An 18366-nucleotide genomic window follows, 5' to 3' on the forward strand; every position below is an offset into this window, starting at 1 on the left:
CTCTGCCCTGGTATAACTCAAAAGATTAATTCATAAAGAGTATTCTTCCTTTCTAGCTAATGACCAAATCTGTATATAGTATGCACATGCACATCTCTATGCTAGAACAGGGAAAGGCCTATTTTCAACAAGGTTTAAATTTTGGAACAAATTAAGCAGCCATAGTAAGAGAAGACATGATAGAGGTGTATAAAATTTTGCATCTCCATATCTCAGAACACTAGACCTTGTAGATAACCAAAGTAGCTGAATGTTGAACTATTAAGAACAGAAACAGCACAAAGTTAAACTGTGGAATTAGCTTTCACAAGAAGTGGTGGTCACCAACTTGGATGGCTTTAAAAGAGGATTAGAAAAATTCATGAGGATAAGGCTACTAGCCATAATGTTTATGTTCTTCCTCCACTATCAGAGACAAGTTGTCTCTAAATTCCCATTGCTGAAAATCACAAGTGGGGAGAGTGCAGTTGCAGTCGGCAGCTGCTTTCAGGCCTTGCATGTGCATCTGGCTTCTTGGCTAGTTAGGCATGGAACTTGCAGGTATTAGAAAATATGTAGGCACATATATTGGGAATGTAAAGGGGAATTCTAGCTTCTAAGGCTGCAATTCTAGCCATGTCTACTTAGAAATAAGTTCCATGAATTAAGTGGGTCAGTGGGGTTAGGATGGCAGCCTGTTGCATTTTGTTTTGTTTGCTTGCCTTTATGATTTGAAGCTTGCTTTTTTTAATGAGAGCTAAAATAATCATCATTTTTTGTTAGTAAGCCCTGTTCTGCAGCCCCTGCCACAATTACAGCCAGGTCTTTTTCTAGACCTTCTGATGATTAAAGCGTGTACCTCTATTGATTTTTGCTGCTGCGTTCTGTTAACTTGTAGTTAAAGTAAAAGGAGCATAGCGAGGAATTGAAGGTTTCTTCTGCTTTGTACTCTCTTCTTTTTCAGAGCCTAATAGGAGCATTATACAGATCACTGAATTGCTGTGCTTCTTTACTCATGTGTAAGAATGAATATACTGTAGCCTAATTCATGGGAAATAACGATAGAACTCATAGATGCAAAACTGTCTTCCCGTTTCAGCTGATTGTTTAGATCCAGCCTGTTCAAATCATGGTGTGTGCATCCATGGAGAGTGCCATTGTAACCCAGGATGGGGTGGGAACAACTGTGAAATTCTGAAGACTATGTGTCCAGACCAGTGCTCTGGCCATGGCACGTATCTTCAAGAAAGTGGCACATGCACTTGTGACCCTAATTGGACTGGTCCTGACTGCTCCAATGGTAAGGACTTTTTTTTTTTTTAAGAAATCTGTTTGCTGTAACTGTTCATATTGGGCAATATTCTAGAACGATACTATATTTCGGTCCCAGTGTAGCTAAAGGCTATAAGCAATGCAAGCAAAAAACATGTAGGAATACTTAACTGAAATTGGCCATAGATTGATAGCAGATTGCCACCACCAAGACTTGATTCATTTCATTTCATTCATATATTTCCACACCGCTTTTTACCCACATGAGTCTCAAAGCAGCTGACAAACAATATGTAGCAATAACATTACAATTGCAACATAAATCATATAGAATAATTAACAAATCAACAGTAAAATCATTTCATTTATTAATACGGGAGTGAGCCAAGTTCACGTCATGTATGCCTGACCACATGTGCAAAAGTGCCTCACATTCTGCATAGACTTGAAGGTTTTCTATTAAACAAACCTCTGCAAATTTCTTCTTCACTTGAAAGATGGTAGTGCAGTCTTTTTGCTGAGGTACCAGCCTGCAGCACTATAATAACAAACTTAATATTGTACCTTGTGATGTCACAGTAAGTCAGTGGTAGCACCTTATGATGCTTAATGTTTATTTTCTGGCTTAGCCAGTTTATATATATATATCCAAGTGCCATTTATGCTCCCACCAGATGGTGGCTGCTGAGTTTACCAAACCATAATGCTGCCAGGGTCCTACAATGGCACTATTCTTTGGTAGGCCCTACAGCCTGGCTGCAGGAGTGTTGGTGGCCTGGCTGCCAGAGAGTGACAGAAGCTGAGGGTAGCAGTGCAGTGGCAAACAGGCCAAGGGTCAACACCCCTGAGAATAACTAGGCTGACATTAGTCACCACAACATTCCTTTCTTTTCTTTTAAATCATCTTTTTATAACCAGGTGTGGTGAAGCTACAGCTTCACTGACCATCATCGTTTCCCCCCAAATGACTCTGGGCCCCTGCAGGTTCGGAGGCATTGGAAGGGGATTGAACATGGTGGGTATGGTTGGAGCATCACTGTGCCACTCACTGGTTGCCCAACCTCCACATGTTAAGTAATAATAATGGAAGGAAACATGACCTTTTCCATTCTTATCACTGCCTGGTAAGGGAGGGGGTGGAGGTGGGAGGAAGAGAAAAGGATTGCAGTAGGATGGTGTGGAAAGAGCAGCAGACTGGCAAGTCAGGGTGATGCAGTGTCCGTGGAATGGTGGCGCTCATGGAGGAGCAGCCAGGGCAATATTCCATGGCTGCTGGTGGTGGTGAGTGGGTGGCTAAAGAGCTGATTGTGCTCCAGAACCATTGAAACATAGATTAATTACTTTGCTCCTTATTCTCCAAATGTTTCAAATAACCTGTAGATAATCAGTATAAAAGGGACGTGGGAGGCGCTGTGGGTTAAACCACAGAGCCTAGGACTTGCTGATCAGAAGGTTGGCGGTTCGAATCCCCGCAACGGGGTGAGCTCCCATTCCTTGGTCCCTGCTCCTGCCAACCTAGCAGTTCAAAAGCACGTCAAAGTTCAAGTAGATAAAAAGGTACCGCTCCGGTGGGGAGGTAAACAGCGTTTCCGTGCACAGCTCTGGTTCGCCAGTAGCAGCTTAGTCATGCTGGCCACATGACCCGGAAGCTGTACACTGGCTCCCTTGGCCAATAAAGCGAGATGAGCACCGCAACCCCAGAGTCACCCATGACTGGGCCTAACGGTTAGGGGTCCCTTTACCTTTAATCAGTATATACATGTTCCTAATTAAAAAATTGTTTTGCTAAGATTCTAAGAGGAAAAGGAAAAGTTGTTTTGCTCCACCCAAAGGTTTAGCGGGGGGGGGGGGGGGCGTTTAAAATCAACTTTGCTTTCCTCTGTCTTCATCAGCAGTTTGTCCATTAATTAGCCCTCCAATTCCTCTTCAGTTAAATTAACTCTAATTAATAAGTTCATTACAAAGACTGACGCACCTTGCTTAAAGCAAGTGTGCTAGAAGCTGATAAACACCTCCACTCTAATGAAAAATTGATTAGATGGAAGACAAAAGGTGGGGCCTCTGAAATAAACCTTTTCCTCCCAGAGCAGGGTTGATGTTTTGAAGTTAATCCAGCCAAGATCTCATAATAAATAAATACATCATTTAGTTCAAAGTAGATATAAAAAGATTATATGAGAAACTCTCTTGGCTCCCACACCTTCTAGCGCATAAAATGTGTCACAAGTCTTGATAGTATGTTTAATGTTCTACAGCTCTTTGAGATACAGCAATGACTTCTCAGGGGAAGGATCCTTTTCAGCTTCTTTATTATTACATTCCCATTTCAATATCTATCACAAATAATTTCTGATCTTTGTTTCCAGAATTGCTTTTTCTGCTGTTTCTTTCTTTCAGGAGACAGAAGTCATATAATATTCTTATGAAACATCTTATGGCTGTGCCAGCTTTGTTCTAAGAGTCTTAAACTATATCCCTTAAGCTATGTTTTTCCTCCTCGTATTAGCGCCACAGAAAACTATTCCCTGAAAAAAAGAAGGAGAGATAAATGCAAACTGTAATAGACTGGAGTACTACTTCACACCTTGTATTCAGCTTGAGAATAAAGTGTTTTATGTAGCTTAGAAAACACTTTATTATTTTAGCAATCACAGTGCATTTTCACAAGATGACAAATAAGGAACTGAATACTGTAGATGAAAAGTGACCAGCCTACCTCCCACATGCGGCCTTTCCCCTAATTTCATGCGGCCCTTGGCCTAATGTCATGCAGGTAACAAGGATGGAGATAATGGGAGGAATGAGGATGGCAGAGTGAGAGAACATGGCAAACAGAGTGAAAGAAAAAACAGGTGGCTTCATCCACTTTTGGCCCAACCCTACCCACCGCTTGCATGTGGTCCCCAACAGATTACCCCTGAGGATATGCGGCCCTCCACAGAAAAAAAGTTTCCCACCCCTGTTGTAAATAATGGGTTAAATGGTCAGTTGATACTGTTTGGGGGTTTTTGCATACCACATAGCAATTGTCACAACCAATCTGGCAGTTAGGGCATTGGGTTGGATCCTTAGTCTAAGCAGGAAGGAGATTGGAAGTCCCAGCCCCCACTCCAGTGGATCAGGGTACTCTGTTAGAGGGGTCCTAGGGGCAGTGCTTGTGTCCAGATGTCCAGATGTAGGTCATAGGGTGATCCTTAACCCAGAGGTGACCCTGCCAATCAGTCATCCAGCAGTCAGGTTGGATGGTTCTGGATTCACTCGCAATGCCTATGCCAAAACTACCCAGTCAGAACACACAATATTTTGGGCTCAAGGATAGACACACACATACAAAATGCATCCATCTTGTGTTAATGTTCCACACAATAACTATACTTACTTGTGGGCTTGGGAGTGTAGTTACATTAAGTTGCCACAATAGGGCAGAGAGTAGGAAAGAGATTTATCTCAGTGCCCTTTCTTTCAACAATCATGAGGATTTCAAGAATGGAAACACTTAATTTCAAGGTTGCATTAAATAATACATTAGACTGACAATTTCAGGAACAGAAGTGCTGGAGATCATAGAACGGAAATAGACAAAAGGAATAGCTGTTTTTACTCTCTCGATGGAAGACTTTAGGCTTAACACTGGTAGAATCAAAACATTAACATGATATTGTTGTATCTTTATTTTTCTGTGGGTTAAAGCAAGATTTTCTGCTATAGCTACTATTAGTTTTCAGTGCATATGATCTCAATGCTCAGTAAGAATATTACATAAATCCTCATATGTGTAAGAACAGGTAAGTCTTAAGATATATGTGATTAGGAAATCTAATTTTAAAATACTCAAAGCTAACTGAAGAAAAGCTGTGGTAGATAGACATCACTAAATCTCCTGGGCAACTAATAGAGCATTAGCTAAGATGTAGATTCCCCAACCTCTTGAGAGCTTCCTGAAAATGCTTTTATAGTAACTTTTTAAATTACATTTTCAAAGGGTTTGCCTTCCTCTGTGATCAGGTTGGATCAGGAATTTGGCTAATTATTGTGTTCTTTCTCACCCCCACCCCAACCCCATCATCCTATCTCCTGCTGTTTATTTCTGATGCAGAAATCTGTTCTGTTGACTGTGGCACACATGGCGTCTGCATGGGTGGAACTTGTCGTTGTGAAGAAGGCTGGACTGGCCCATCCTGCAGTCAGAGAGCATGTCACCCTCGGTGTGCTGAACATGGAACATGTAAAGATGGGAAGTGTGAATGCAGCCAAGGCTGGAATGGCGAGCACTGCACGATTGGTAGGCTAACTGTGCTTTAATATTATTCTTCAATACTGAACTTAAAAAGCCAGAGGTCCTGACCTTGTCTGAATCAGAAATTTAGCACTTTGAAGCCTGTTCCTTCAAATGGAATATTTTCACTTGTCAGTTTGTGTAAAGAAATTGTTACTTTAAAAAAAGAAGAAGAAATGATTATATGATGGATCATCAATCCTTTATAGCTATCTCACCCCAGATGGAAGGGGCAAGAATCTCTATTCAATTTTTTCTTGGTTTTCTCTACACATAAGTTCACTGACTCCAATGATAACTATTTTAGTATTCTTCCTAATCATTGGATAAATCAGTTCATTTCTACCAGCTTTTCTGATTTTAGCTTGTAGTCGTGCATCTCATTTCACCTTTATTAACAAAGGAAACTAAAGAAACATTGTACATGAACATAAAAGCTGGTTTGTTTGCCAGGAAATCTAGCACCCTGAAATAATTTTTGTTGAGTTTTGTTAGCAGGCATAATGAATTATTTAACATTTCCACAAAGCTTCTGTTTCGACAAATTGAGCAACTTGCTGACTTTCAGCACTTCCTTTCCTAGGTTTGTTTGCTTTTTTGCAAGCTAGAGCAGAGGCCCTGTGTTTTTGTAGCACACGACTCATTTTTCCTTTACATCCTGCATATTATATGGATATAAAAGAAAGATGCCTTTTTTCTTTCTTAAAATTTTCTTTCTTAGAGTTCTGTTATGTTTCTTTTCAGAAACCAGTCTTTGACCAAATAACCTTTGATATCTAACTAAGTTGGATCCATGATAAGTCATTAAAGATCACAAAGAGGACAAATGAAGGAAGACTTTTCATAGTGATCCTTCACATTTGTTTCCATATTTCCTGCTCCTTTTAAAGTCTATGGTAAAATGGATGTGGGAGACAAAGCCTATCGCTAAGCTTTAGCTTGTCAGCTTGTAATTATTCAGCAAATCACTCTTCTGTTGGCCTCACCGACCTACATGGATTACAATTATATATGGATGAACTGTTCTTGCACATTTTTTTCCAATGTATTAGACACAACAGGGTTTTTTTCATCAGCATTGGGAAGGCAGGGGGTTCGACTAGATTTCAAAACTATGTGTTGCCCGTGTATTTATTGCATTACTACTACACTCGTTGTTTTGGATATTTGTTAAGCTTTTAAACATTCAAGTGGTTTGGGTAGGGCTTCCATTTTCCTGCAGTGACTGACTAATTCAGCAACAGTTCTAATCCCATATATATCCAGTTTCCCCTTATACATAGTCATGGTTCCCAATAACTTTCAATCTCACCAATCTCTTTAAACCCTAATGGATGGGGACAGAATTGCAGCTTGCAGCTATGAGAATACCTATGCCAAAATGGATTAATTTTATTATAAGTATACTTTGAAATTCCATTTACCAATTTTAAACTTACAGAATACCAAACTTATTGCTTTAATATTGGTGCTAGAGTGTATTTATTGATGGTAACAACACATAAAAGCTGTCTTGTGTAATATATGCATGCATGTATGTATGTTACAAGAGTAAACTATAATTTCTTAAACATGCAGGTCCTGCTATCCCCTCGCTGTGCAAAAATTAACTTATCTGAATATAAAGAATTATGCCCAAACCTTGCTGTACACTCTGCAGGTTCAGATATCTGAACAACGGGAGTCTGCCTACTTTCTTGTTTGTTTGTGCTTTGATGTTTGGCTGCAGACATTTTTGGACAGAAACTGTGCAGAGAGGGAGGGAACAAGATCAGACAAATTAAGAGAGCAGGAGAGATCAGACAGATCAGTTTTTGTTCTTTGTGAGAGACATGCTGATTGGCTGCAGCCATTTTAGGAAGATACCATGGAGACAGATCTGACAAATCCCCAATTACAAATGTTCCCCTAGGAATCAATGAAAATTGTGGACTCGTTATGCAAATGCTCGCCTAATGAACAATTTCCATGGAGCATATACTGTGTTTGGTAAACGGGAGCTGTGTGTATAAATAAATACAATGATAAAAAGCTTGAAAGGAGAAATGGGTAGAACCAATGAGTTGGATCTCAAGATTCCATTCTTCCAATGAAAACAGTTTCCCCCCCAACAGAATTAGTATTTTGGATCCAACCTTCTGTTAGTACAGATAAAATAATGTTAGAGAAAAATAAAACCTGCATAATGACAATAATGCAAAGTGTATTGTACCCAGCCTTTGTGGTACTCCCAGTAAGTCTGTGATCACTATCCAATAGCAGTAGAAAAAGGAGTCTGCAATAATTGTCAAGAGGAATAACTTACACCACCTATATTTCTGAGGGTCTTTGTAATCTTATTACAGGGTTCAAAAGAAAAAAGACTGGAAATAACACAATGCACCATGTGAGTTTGTACAGCAATACTAGTCGTACAATCATGATGCTTAATAAAACAAGATACAAGGTGCAAGACAGAAATTCTGTCCAGATTCCAAATGTTTTAGTCGTGTATGTAGTGTTTAACAGCTAATTCCCCAGCTGTTAGTGTTTCATTTTCAAATTTTCACTGATTGGCTTCCTAATCTCACATCAGCCTTGGTGTTTAATAGAGGTGCGCTGACCAGCTTGCCTACATTTTTCTTTCTGAACAAAGCATGTCTTTGTGATCATTAATGATCTTGCTTTCCAATGTAGTGAAGAAATAAAAACAAATAGCAGGTATTTCGTAGCTTAAAGGAATTACGATTTCCCCTAGGCCAGATTTCCATTTGAATTGCCTGCATCTACATGAAAATCAATGTAACTCAATAAACAGCTTGGTGTTTAAAGCACTATTAGCAGAGAACACCTCAAAGGACTACCTTTCCTTAAACTGGAGAGATGGGATTTTTGGGGGGCTTCTAAATATGTGCCTGCTGAATACAAATAGAAAGAGTAATTGAAAATTAGGTGGGAAAGAAATGAAACATTTTAAAAAACTAATAGAAGTTCTCAGTGGAAACTTGCATCAGGTGCTTCCTTAAACCTATGTTTATTGATGGCTTGCACATCGTAGAACTTTATTTCTCACTAATATGATCAGAATACACTTCCTCGCTCTCCAAAGTTGAGAACTTGTCCATTGTTCAGAGTTATATGCCAGGAGAACTGCAAGCTTTTCACATTTTACCAAGTTGATAGCTGTGTGCACAAATAACTGTGTGAACCCTTGTGAGCATACATTCAGTAAAAGTGAGCAGAACCTCTCCTTGTTTTCAAGTCCAAAGCTTATCTACACACATCAATTCAGACTGGCCTGGAGCTCATCTGTCTTATCAGCCTTCTCCTACTGAGTGGAGACGTGGGAGGCATTGGAAACCAGTGCTCTGTAACTGTTGAGATGTTAACCTAGTTTTAATATAGCAGCAACAAATAATAATGAGGTTGGTGTAACAAATAATAATGAGGTGGTGCTCATTGGGACAGGTAGGGCAGAAGATGGGAAGCCCAGGCAGTAAGTGGTGCCAGAGACAATGATGGGCAGAGCCAACTTATTATTGGTTTGTCCTTCTCATCCTCCGTGCTGAGTTGTCTACAGGTGTAACACTGAGACTAAGGATGACACGCATTACACATTCAGCCCAGCAAGCAGCAAACTTTGAAATGGGCCCAGGGCTGGGCAGCAGTTGTCTCCCAGTGGCTCAATCTTTTTACCTTTCATCTTTGTCAAACTAGAACTAGGATAGCAAAGAAAAATGGGTAAGAGCTGGCTGTACTTGGGATATGACAGTGGACTGACCACTCTGCTCCTTACTGGTCCCACTTAAGATTGCCTTCATGGAAAGATAACTCTCTATAATGCTGGTCCATGTGGAACTGAGAATCAGGCACTAAAATAGACACAATGAATTTATAGCTTTCAAGATGTTGATGCAGCCACAATTTTTAATATCCTTGGCTATCGGAAGCTGGAGCTGGAGTTCCAATAGCATCTGGAAAGCTACAAGTTCTCCATCACTGCACCAAAACCTGCTCGACAAAACTTACTGATAATGTTTTGAATGGAGGGACCCATTCTGTATTGCTGTTTCAGTTAATGTATGTAGATTGAGTTGTTCTGTTGAACTGAATGCAGATACTGGATTCGGTCACTAGCATTTTGTGGTATTTATATGCTTTTGTATCCCATTTCCAGGGCTAGTGCAAGACTTTCTGCCACCTGAGGCATACTGGCAGCTGCCACTGCCCCAGCATGTTGACCTGCTGCTGTTGCTTTTGCCACTACATCATCAATAGCAACACAAGTGTGCCAAGGCTGACCAGAGTCATCTCATCTGACAAAGTCTTGTGCTGCTTTGTTGCCATAGCAATAAATACATTTTTAACTTTAGGCTGCATTCGCCATGGCAATGCAGGGATCATGCAGGCACTCTCAGAGACCACTTTATCCACAATGACTCACTCTGAGGAGGAACTGTTCTTCAAAGTGAGGCATAGGTTATCTAGAGAGCCCTGTAAGAATTGCTGCTGAGAGCTTTGCTGCAGCTTCACACTCCGTAGCAGACAGTGGAGGGAGGGGGAGCTGGTGGCCGCACTGACCCACAGTCAGTGGCGAAATGGCACTGAGAGTGTGTCTGGGCTGGGACACACACACACAGAGAGAGAGAGAGAGAGAGAGAGAGAGAGAGAAAGGTCTCACTGTGGCTAATGGGTGGACCAGCCCTGACTATTTCAGAATAAAGTAAATTAAGTTCTCTTTCTAAAATAATTATAGGATGCAATTGGACATGTGATGAAGTATCAATGAGATCAGCTTATAACTAAATGCAGAGTTGTGTGCTTAACTTTAGGTCTATGTAAGTTGCATTGATTCACACCCAACTAAGCAAGAGTGTAAAGTTGGAAGGGAGATTGTTAGCGATAGGCTATTGTTTTTGCAATTTAGCTGACACTTATCTTGGGTAAATTAAATAACTGTGATAGGAACACTATAAAAGTGAATGCTTCACCAGCTGCTTTGCCATTAAATGCATTTAGTCGAATGGAATTAGCAAATAATTACGTTGGTAGGAATCTACTATATTCAAGTGTTGTATTAGTGGCTCCAATTAAAAAGCTTCATAATTTTTTCTTTCTATACACATTATTATTGTTAGGTAATTTACATTGCAAATTAGAAAACCTGCATTAAAATTCAGCTGCATTCTGATTTGTCAACAGCCCTTTTGAAATAAATCTGTAACGTTAAATATGGGTGAGTAAGACCATCTGTTTAAAGAACTTGCCTGCAGCTCAAACACTTAACTCACGAGAGGCATTACAGCTGTTTAATTGTTATGGTGTGGAAACAATGATCGTTCTGTCCAAAATTAATATTTATATACATATTCATGTGGTTCAAAGTAAGTGGTATAAATGTGAGTGTACGCCATTAAGCATTCAGAGAAGAGATGGGGTTAGGCTTTGGTGATATTTTAACCTGGCTGGGAGACATGTATATTTTAACCTAGTCTCAAATGGATGGGGGCAATAAGCATATCATTAGTGGAATGCATCTCAGCGTATGAGGAAAACCAACTTAAGGAGACATGAATAGTTAACTGGGACTTCCCTGAGTTCTCTGCTTCCTACAAGAAGGCTAAGCTGTTTAGAATGAATTGACCTTTGGATTTGTGGAGCTAGGCAGAAAGCAGTTGGAGACATCTAGTAGCAGACTAATCTGGATTACTTGAATCCTGTTTTTTGCGCCTCCCATCAATTGGGAGGCAAAGTCAGGATTATTTGTACTGAATTGTTGGGCTCATGGAAGTGCAAAGATTGTGTACTTGTCAAGTCTGTGGGGCAAGAAGGCAAAGCTGGGTGACTAGGGGGCTTTTTAAAGGTTATGGCTCCAGGGAAGACTATTTGAAACTGAAAGCACAGACTGACTTTAGAATAGTGAGCTACTGCTGGTTCAGAACCTAATGCAACAGAACATGTAGCTTCTCAAGCAGCCTATTGTTTGTTACTAGATATATCTTGCTAGATGAAGCTGCTGGAAGTTTGTTCTCCTGCACGTTAACATCAAAAAATGGTGTGAGTAATGGCGAGATTTTAAAAGCTAGTTTTAAATGGCACTATAAATAAGACAGGCATTCTGTGCCATGGAACCATGTACATATATGATTTTACATGGTTTTAACAAGGCACATAAATAGCACTTAGCTGCCTTCATACTGATAGCTAATTAGCAGTTAAGTAGTCCAAAGTCTATTCTAATCCTATTTGAAATGTTACAATAAAAACATAAATGCTCTTACCAGATTTAAATGGGGAACATAGAACTTTACACAAGTAGTTTTTTTAAAAAAAAAACCTGCACGAAGGAAGTTTGTAAGTTTTAAAATTGCAGACGTGCTGTGAACACATTGAAGTTAGTAGCAGCTATTGCACAGGAAATTGATAGATATACGAGAGGACAAAATGTTCAAAGAATACAGCTGGTCTGGCACTCTACAAGCTATGCAAGAAAAAGTGCAATCTATTACAATTGTAGGTTCAAATTCAGAATTATTCTTACTTCTGCAGAATTAGAAAGTGAAGAGTAAGCATTCTCTGTGGGAAGAAATAAAGGCCTCTGTCAGCACAGAACTTTGAACACTTCAGAAAATGACAGTATTTTGATAATAAAAGAGAAGACTTGGGAAAACAGAAATACCATCTGTCAATTCTGAAAATATTAGGTATTGCATGTGAAACTGAAGATATTATGTGACTGAATTTGCAGCAATGTGACACTAATTACAATTAATGTAGACAAATAGTTTCAATTCAGGCCTGCGTGGAGGTTATGAAAGATTGCATAACTAAGCCTAGCTACTGCTACATGCTTGCACATTTTTCTTCCACAGGGTGACTCTGCAGTCATGTTAGGGTATACTGATATCAGCTTCCTAGTTTTCTGAATGTTTTAACATTCACGCAGATTGCCCTGGAAAAACATGTTCATGGATGTCCACACCAATTTAAGCAGGTTGTTATGTTTCTTTTGAAGAAAGCTTGACTTATTTTCTTTCTTTTCCTTCCTTTATGATAATTGGTTTCATGACTCTTTGGGCATTAAGTAGAAATGTCACAAGGAGACTGCCTCCATCCTTTCTGGTAAAGTCCCAAATGGCATTAATTGTAAGGCTGCTACAAGGTTAAAGGAAATATAGTAATTAATTTTCAATAATGGTTTATTTAATGCTTCATCACAAAACTAATGCTCAAGCCTTAAACAGCTTTGCTGGCCTATTTGCCTTCAGTCGCAAAGCAAAATCCTTACCACCACACTTCCTAAGCATTTACAGCCATACCTTGGCTCCCGAACAATTCATCTCCCGAACGATCAAAACCTGGAAGTGAGTGTTCCAGTTTTTGAACGATTTTCGGAAGCCGAATGTCCAGTGTGACTTCCGATTGGCTTGCAGGATGCTCCTGCAGCCAATCAGACTTCCAGAATGAATTCCATTCGACTTCCAAGGTATGACTGTATTTCCTAGTTAGCACTAAAATCCATCTCTAAGAGTAATCTCTGTGTCTGCAATCCTTTGACCTGGGGTCACAGAATACATCATGCAGATAACTCCAGTATTGGAGACCCAATATAGCTCCCTCTCCACCTCTGTAGCAACTTCTGTGGCCCTAGCAATGTTGGAGCTCTGATATTGGTGGAGCAAAATATGTTAGAGTGGTTTGGGGTGGGGGTGGGGTGTTTCAGAGGACCAGGATAAGGCTTTGGGTCCCCTTTGGAACCAAAGGAGGAAATTCAATTTCAAATATTAGAGAGGTGGGACCTTAAGCTGAAATATACTTAGGAGTCTCCCGTTACTTGTTCCTTCTCTACCCAATCCTGTATCATGCAGTGGGTTTCTGGTGCTAAATTACATCTGGTGATAACTACTGCCAAAACATCACCAAGAATATTCATAGCACAGTGAGCATAGCACAGTGAGCAAGTTTTCAAGGCTACAAATTATGAAATTTCTCCAGTGCGTCAGTCATTGTGCCCAAATCTGAGTATGAATTCACCAGCTTGTGTTTCATGGAATTAGCCATTGGAATTTGTGTCTCAGCTTTGCCTGCAAGTTTTATTTAAATTTCATTTTAAGTGGTAGGAAGGCATTTTTAATACCGGGTCAATTATTTTACCCCTAGCATGACATCTTAGCTTACAGTCATGTTGAAAAGCTGTGCGCAAAACAGGATAGTTAGTATTTTTCTTTTTTATTCTAGCCCTAGACAAGAAAGATCATGGTAAGTGAAAATATCTCGTAAAGGGCATGAATAAACTAATATGAATATGAATTTGTTATACTGCATTGAAAATTATGTCACTGCTATAATCCTTTATGACAGGGTAATCAGTAATAAAACAGTGCAGTGAGTACCAATTAAGGAACATCAAATCACTGAGCATGCTGTTCATGCTGATTTAAACAGGAGATGATTGGAATAAATGGATTTAATATATACTTTTTTGCAGGCTGTAGCTATTCTGTCATATCTACAGGAGCTAGCATATGAATAATCTAAGGGGGATACCTACTTATATCTCTAATGGAAGACTAATGAAAAGCATTAAATTTTAGAAAGCCTGCATTAAGACCTGTTGTTAAAAAAAAACATAATAGTAAATGGGAATTTTCCTGCTAGCTTTAATAGTTTATTGCTGGAGAAATTACAATGGAGATGAATAATTTTTCTTCTTGTTGCTATGCTTGTTTTCACTCTGCAGTTTGTTGATGTTTCTTACGTTAGTTGATTACAGAAGCTATTAGAAATATTTTATCTTATGTGAATCCTAATGTATTCCCATCATGCCCTCCCACAATTATTGTCAAATTTCTTAATAGTACTAAGCCAACAAATTATATAATTCAAAATTTGTCTTATTTCCACCATTGTCATCTGAGAGATTTTTCTTAAGAAGCTGTGAGGCTCAGGGGTGTTTTTTTTGGGGGGGTAGGCTCATATTTTTTGAAGGTCTGAGCTTTTGCTAGCAAAGCAACTATATTTTTATAGTGAAATTTGAAATTTTATAGTAAAATTTCATCCAGGAGGAAATGATACAGAGTGGAGAAGTAACAGGCACTACATAATCCTTTCTCTGCCTGCTTCTCAGCTCCATATCAAACTACCTTGAGCTATTTCCCCACCAGAGTTACAGAAATGTGTTTAACTTCAAAAAAGGGGTAAGTGCCATGCTCTGTCTCTTTTCCATTGCACATCACCCTCCCACAAACATCATTTTTCTCAGGAAATAAATGGGATTCAAGTTTGTTATGCACCAAGCCTAATTTTGCCCTTCTATTCTCTGAGTATTTATTTTGGTATGGAGCTGTTATTTATGTACAGTATTAACTATATTTATACTTCCACCAAATTTATGTTAATTATTGTAAGGGTGGTATTCAACTATGTTTTGCTCAGAATAGACCTACTGATATTAATGAACACGACTAAATTAGGTCTATTAATTTCAGAGGGTCTGCTCTGAGCAAAGAGTAAGTTTTGGAATATTGGTTGCAATGCCTTTGGCCATGGTTTTCATTTCCTCTCCCCCATTTCTTATACTGGAGCTCCTGACAGACCCTAGGCATGGCAAATGAGGAGAGAGAAGCCAATTGGCAGATGATGATAGCATCGTATTATCTTCCTGTCTAGTCTTTATCCCCCATCTCCCATCACACTCCTTCCAACCCTTTTGTACCATTGTCTTCAAACACAACTTAATGACTTTTCTTACACATCTTCTCCTTCCACCTCCTGTAACCTAACCTTTTCTCCAGTCCAGATACTCCTCTCTGTTACCTACTCACCAGTTAGCTCTATAAATGCTGTAAGATTCCCACGTTAAATCCCACCCTAGTCTTCCATTTCACATATTCCCTTCAGCAAGCCACCTCTATACTTAGGATGTTTCCCAATGGGGGACTTAATATTGCCAACAGACTGCTCAGATATCTCACACACGCAGGTTGTTCACAACAGGTTCTTTTAACTAACTGTACTAGATTTTCTGTGGAAAAGATAAATCTAAATGAAATGATACACCAGTGATATCATGTGAACACTGAAAAATTTGTGTGCATGAACACTCATTCCCTAATGAACACCCTCCTGGAAGTACCCATGCTGTTTTTCTCCTCCCTTCCACCTTCCCACATCTTTCCTTAAATTCACCTCCCAAATGTATGGCTTCCTTTTTCACTTATCCTTTCTGTGTCTTGCCTACAGACATCCCTATGTTCCACACTGGGTCCTCTACAATTCCATTTTATTCTTTCTTTCTATTCAGTGCATACACTGAGCCACTAATGGTATGGACACATGGAGCCATCAGTACAGATGTACATGACACATAACTTTTATCTTTCCGTATAGTCTGGTTCAAATCTTTCATTCTGCACGTAGCTATTGTAAATTGCACAGGGGTAGCCATGTTTATCTGCTGCAACAAAAAATCTGGGAATATTTCTGTTTTTATTGCTGTGTACCAATTGGAAGCAATGGCCAGGTGTGCTTCCTGCCAGCATCATCTAGCTACTAGTACAAAGCTTTCCAGACTTTTCATGCTGGTGACAAACTTTTTAGACACACATCATTTCACAACACAGTAATTCAGTTTTGCTAGTAAACCAGAGGGTAAACTAACTGTTTTCCAGCCCAAGGAGGAGCGTAGGCAGCATTCATGAAACACACCTACACACTGCAGCAGACACACTAAGGTGTCACGACACACAATTTGGAAAGCTCTGATCTAGTAAGATGCCAACTTGTCTCCTAAAAGAAGTGAGTCACCAACCACATTTCACCAGTGCTGCACTGTCTGCCTTCTGTGTTCAGTTCACATTGCTGATCATCACTTACAGAAATCTATGTTTGTGCCTATCACACCTGAATATCCCATTGTAATCTGTCTTTAAGAGATTTGTTCATCAAGTTAAGATTCCAGGGACGCACCAAGCAGTAGCATTCACCATGGTGTACGTTTGTTATGTGGAGAGAGATTTTTATGTGAGAGCATCGAAAAATAGGCAGTCAGAAAGTGTACAGACTGGAATGGCACCAATTCAGTCCACCATCTCATCCTGCATAATGTCAATAATGACTCTTACAAAAAGGGCAAACCAGGTTCAGCTTCACTGATATGATCTTAGGGTGAATTCACACGTGCTGATTAAAGCTACATTTGGTAAGTGTTTCAATGAAACTACCTTCGTAGATCAGTCAATACATGCTAGGCTAGGCTGTTGCCACTGCAAGTTGGGAGTAAATAAGCTAGTCACATATTGTCTGCTTTTTGTTGGTTTGTTGGTTTGTTTTGTTTGCTTGACAATTGATATACTCCATCAGTGATTCCAGGTGCTTTATAGCATATTTAAGCAAAACAGTGCAATACAATACATAATGTACGGGTCACACTTATATTGAACTTAGCCTACAGTAAGTGACTAGAAAATAAGGCACATGGTGTGTAAGTAAGTTGCAGTGTTAAACATTAAGCATTTATTATTTAACCACTGCCCTGTCTTTAAAAAACAGCAGCCAACCTTTTCTTGAAATGACAGCTGCCTGTGGAAAAAACAAATAGACTTTCTCTTATTTTATATGTTACATGCTACGTTGTATATATGTATCTGTAACCTTGTTTCACTCTCAAATTTGAAAGCATCTGTTAGTTTCTTCTGCATTGCTAGGTACCACTGCTTTCAATAAAATAATATAGTTCTGTGTTTTGCATAATTTGCCTAAGTGCGCTGAGACAAATAAGTGGATTGCAGAAGTATATTGTTTATTTTTTGAAGTAGTGATAATACAGGACAAAATTAAAATACAGTACTTTTTCTGTCCAGAATGTCTGAACTGTACACAACTTGGAAATCAAATATATGGTTCTTCAGTTTGGCCAAGCTGTAACTGCTTACGTAACTGCTTTAACATGAACTGAAAATCAAAAAAATTTATGACTTTGGTTAGGTTTGCTCTACATAAAAGACTAGGCATAACAAAAACAGCTATAAAGTAAACTGTAGAGTTTGAAATGTGTTGGTTTTTTAGTCTGAAAACGCATTTTTAAAATGCTGAGTGTTTAATCAAATGATGACTGTATATTTTTGCTGTAGATATAATAATTTACATTTTTAAACACTGGGAAACTTTCTATGCGATGTGAGATCTCATTTCAGCAAATCACTGCTCTTTCTCTGTGTAAATTCTGAACAATTCCTTTCCTACATTACTCTTCTGAAACGTCTGTCTGTTCTCTTTTTTCTTTTTAATTCTCAAGCTCACTATTTGGATAAGATAGTTAAAGGTACTGTATATTTGCTCTTCCTTGACATGCTTCCATGTATCTCTGTGTATATTATAGCAACCATTCCACTAGACTTGGCAAGTGCAACGTATTTTATATGTACTCCATGAATTATAAATTTCATTCATGTTACTTTCCATGTTCCTTGGATTTAAGAGATAAAGACTTTTAATGTTTTTTGTCACCTGTTAACATTTTTACTAAGCACTTTGTAAGTTTCACTATATCCTGTATAAATGGATTAGCTTTGATGATATCAAAAACTGAAGATAGCTGTGCATCTGCTGTTTGTGGTATTTTTAAAGCCTTCTAGCTTTTGTTGCTGGAAGGAATCTCCTAGTCGTCCTATACGATAAGAAAAAAATGAAATGTTAGTCACAGGATGAGAAAATGTCATAGCTTCAAGGATACATTGCAATAGAGATATGTGTGTAAAAGAAGCAGTGGTGTCATCCATGTCACACCATGGGTGGTATCCCATGTAGACCTATTCAGAGTAGATCCATTGAAATTTCTAGGCAGCGGGTCTACTTTGGGT

At 39.1% G+C, this 18366-nt stretch overlaps 1 protein-coding gene across 18 annotated transcripts in view; it reads left to right on the plus strand.

Annotated features, from left to right (window-relative positions):
- Positions 1-18366, plus strand: part of TENM3 (teneurin transmembrane protein 3) — a 1235569-nt gene that overhangs the window by 1154672 nt on the left and 62531 nt on the right. For 9 of the 18 annotated variants that reach the window (XM_083456978.1, XM_083456988.1, XM_083456992.1 and 6 more), the window contains 3 exons: positions 1079-1279; positions 5348-5533; positions 17802-17828. In XM_083456978.1, the coding sequence (XP_083313104.1) occupies positions 1079-1279; positions 5348-5533; positions 17802-17828 (414 nt within the window). The remainder of the gene's footprint in view (positions 1-1078; positions 1280-5347; positions 5534-17801; positions 17829-18366) is intronic. The other 9 variants (XM_083456989.1, XM_083456990.1, XM_083456991.1 and 6 more) reach the window with 1 other exon arrangement.

This window comes from Podarcis tiliguerta (genome assembly GCF_965153285.1).
Source record: "Podarcis tiliguerta genome assembly, chromosome: 9".
In the NCBI taxonomy this organism is placed as follows: domain Eukaryota; kingdom Metazoa; phylum Chordata; class Lepidosauria; order Squamata; family Lacertidae; genus Podarcis; species Podarcis tiliguerta.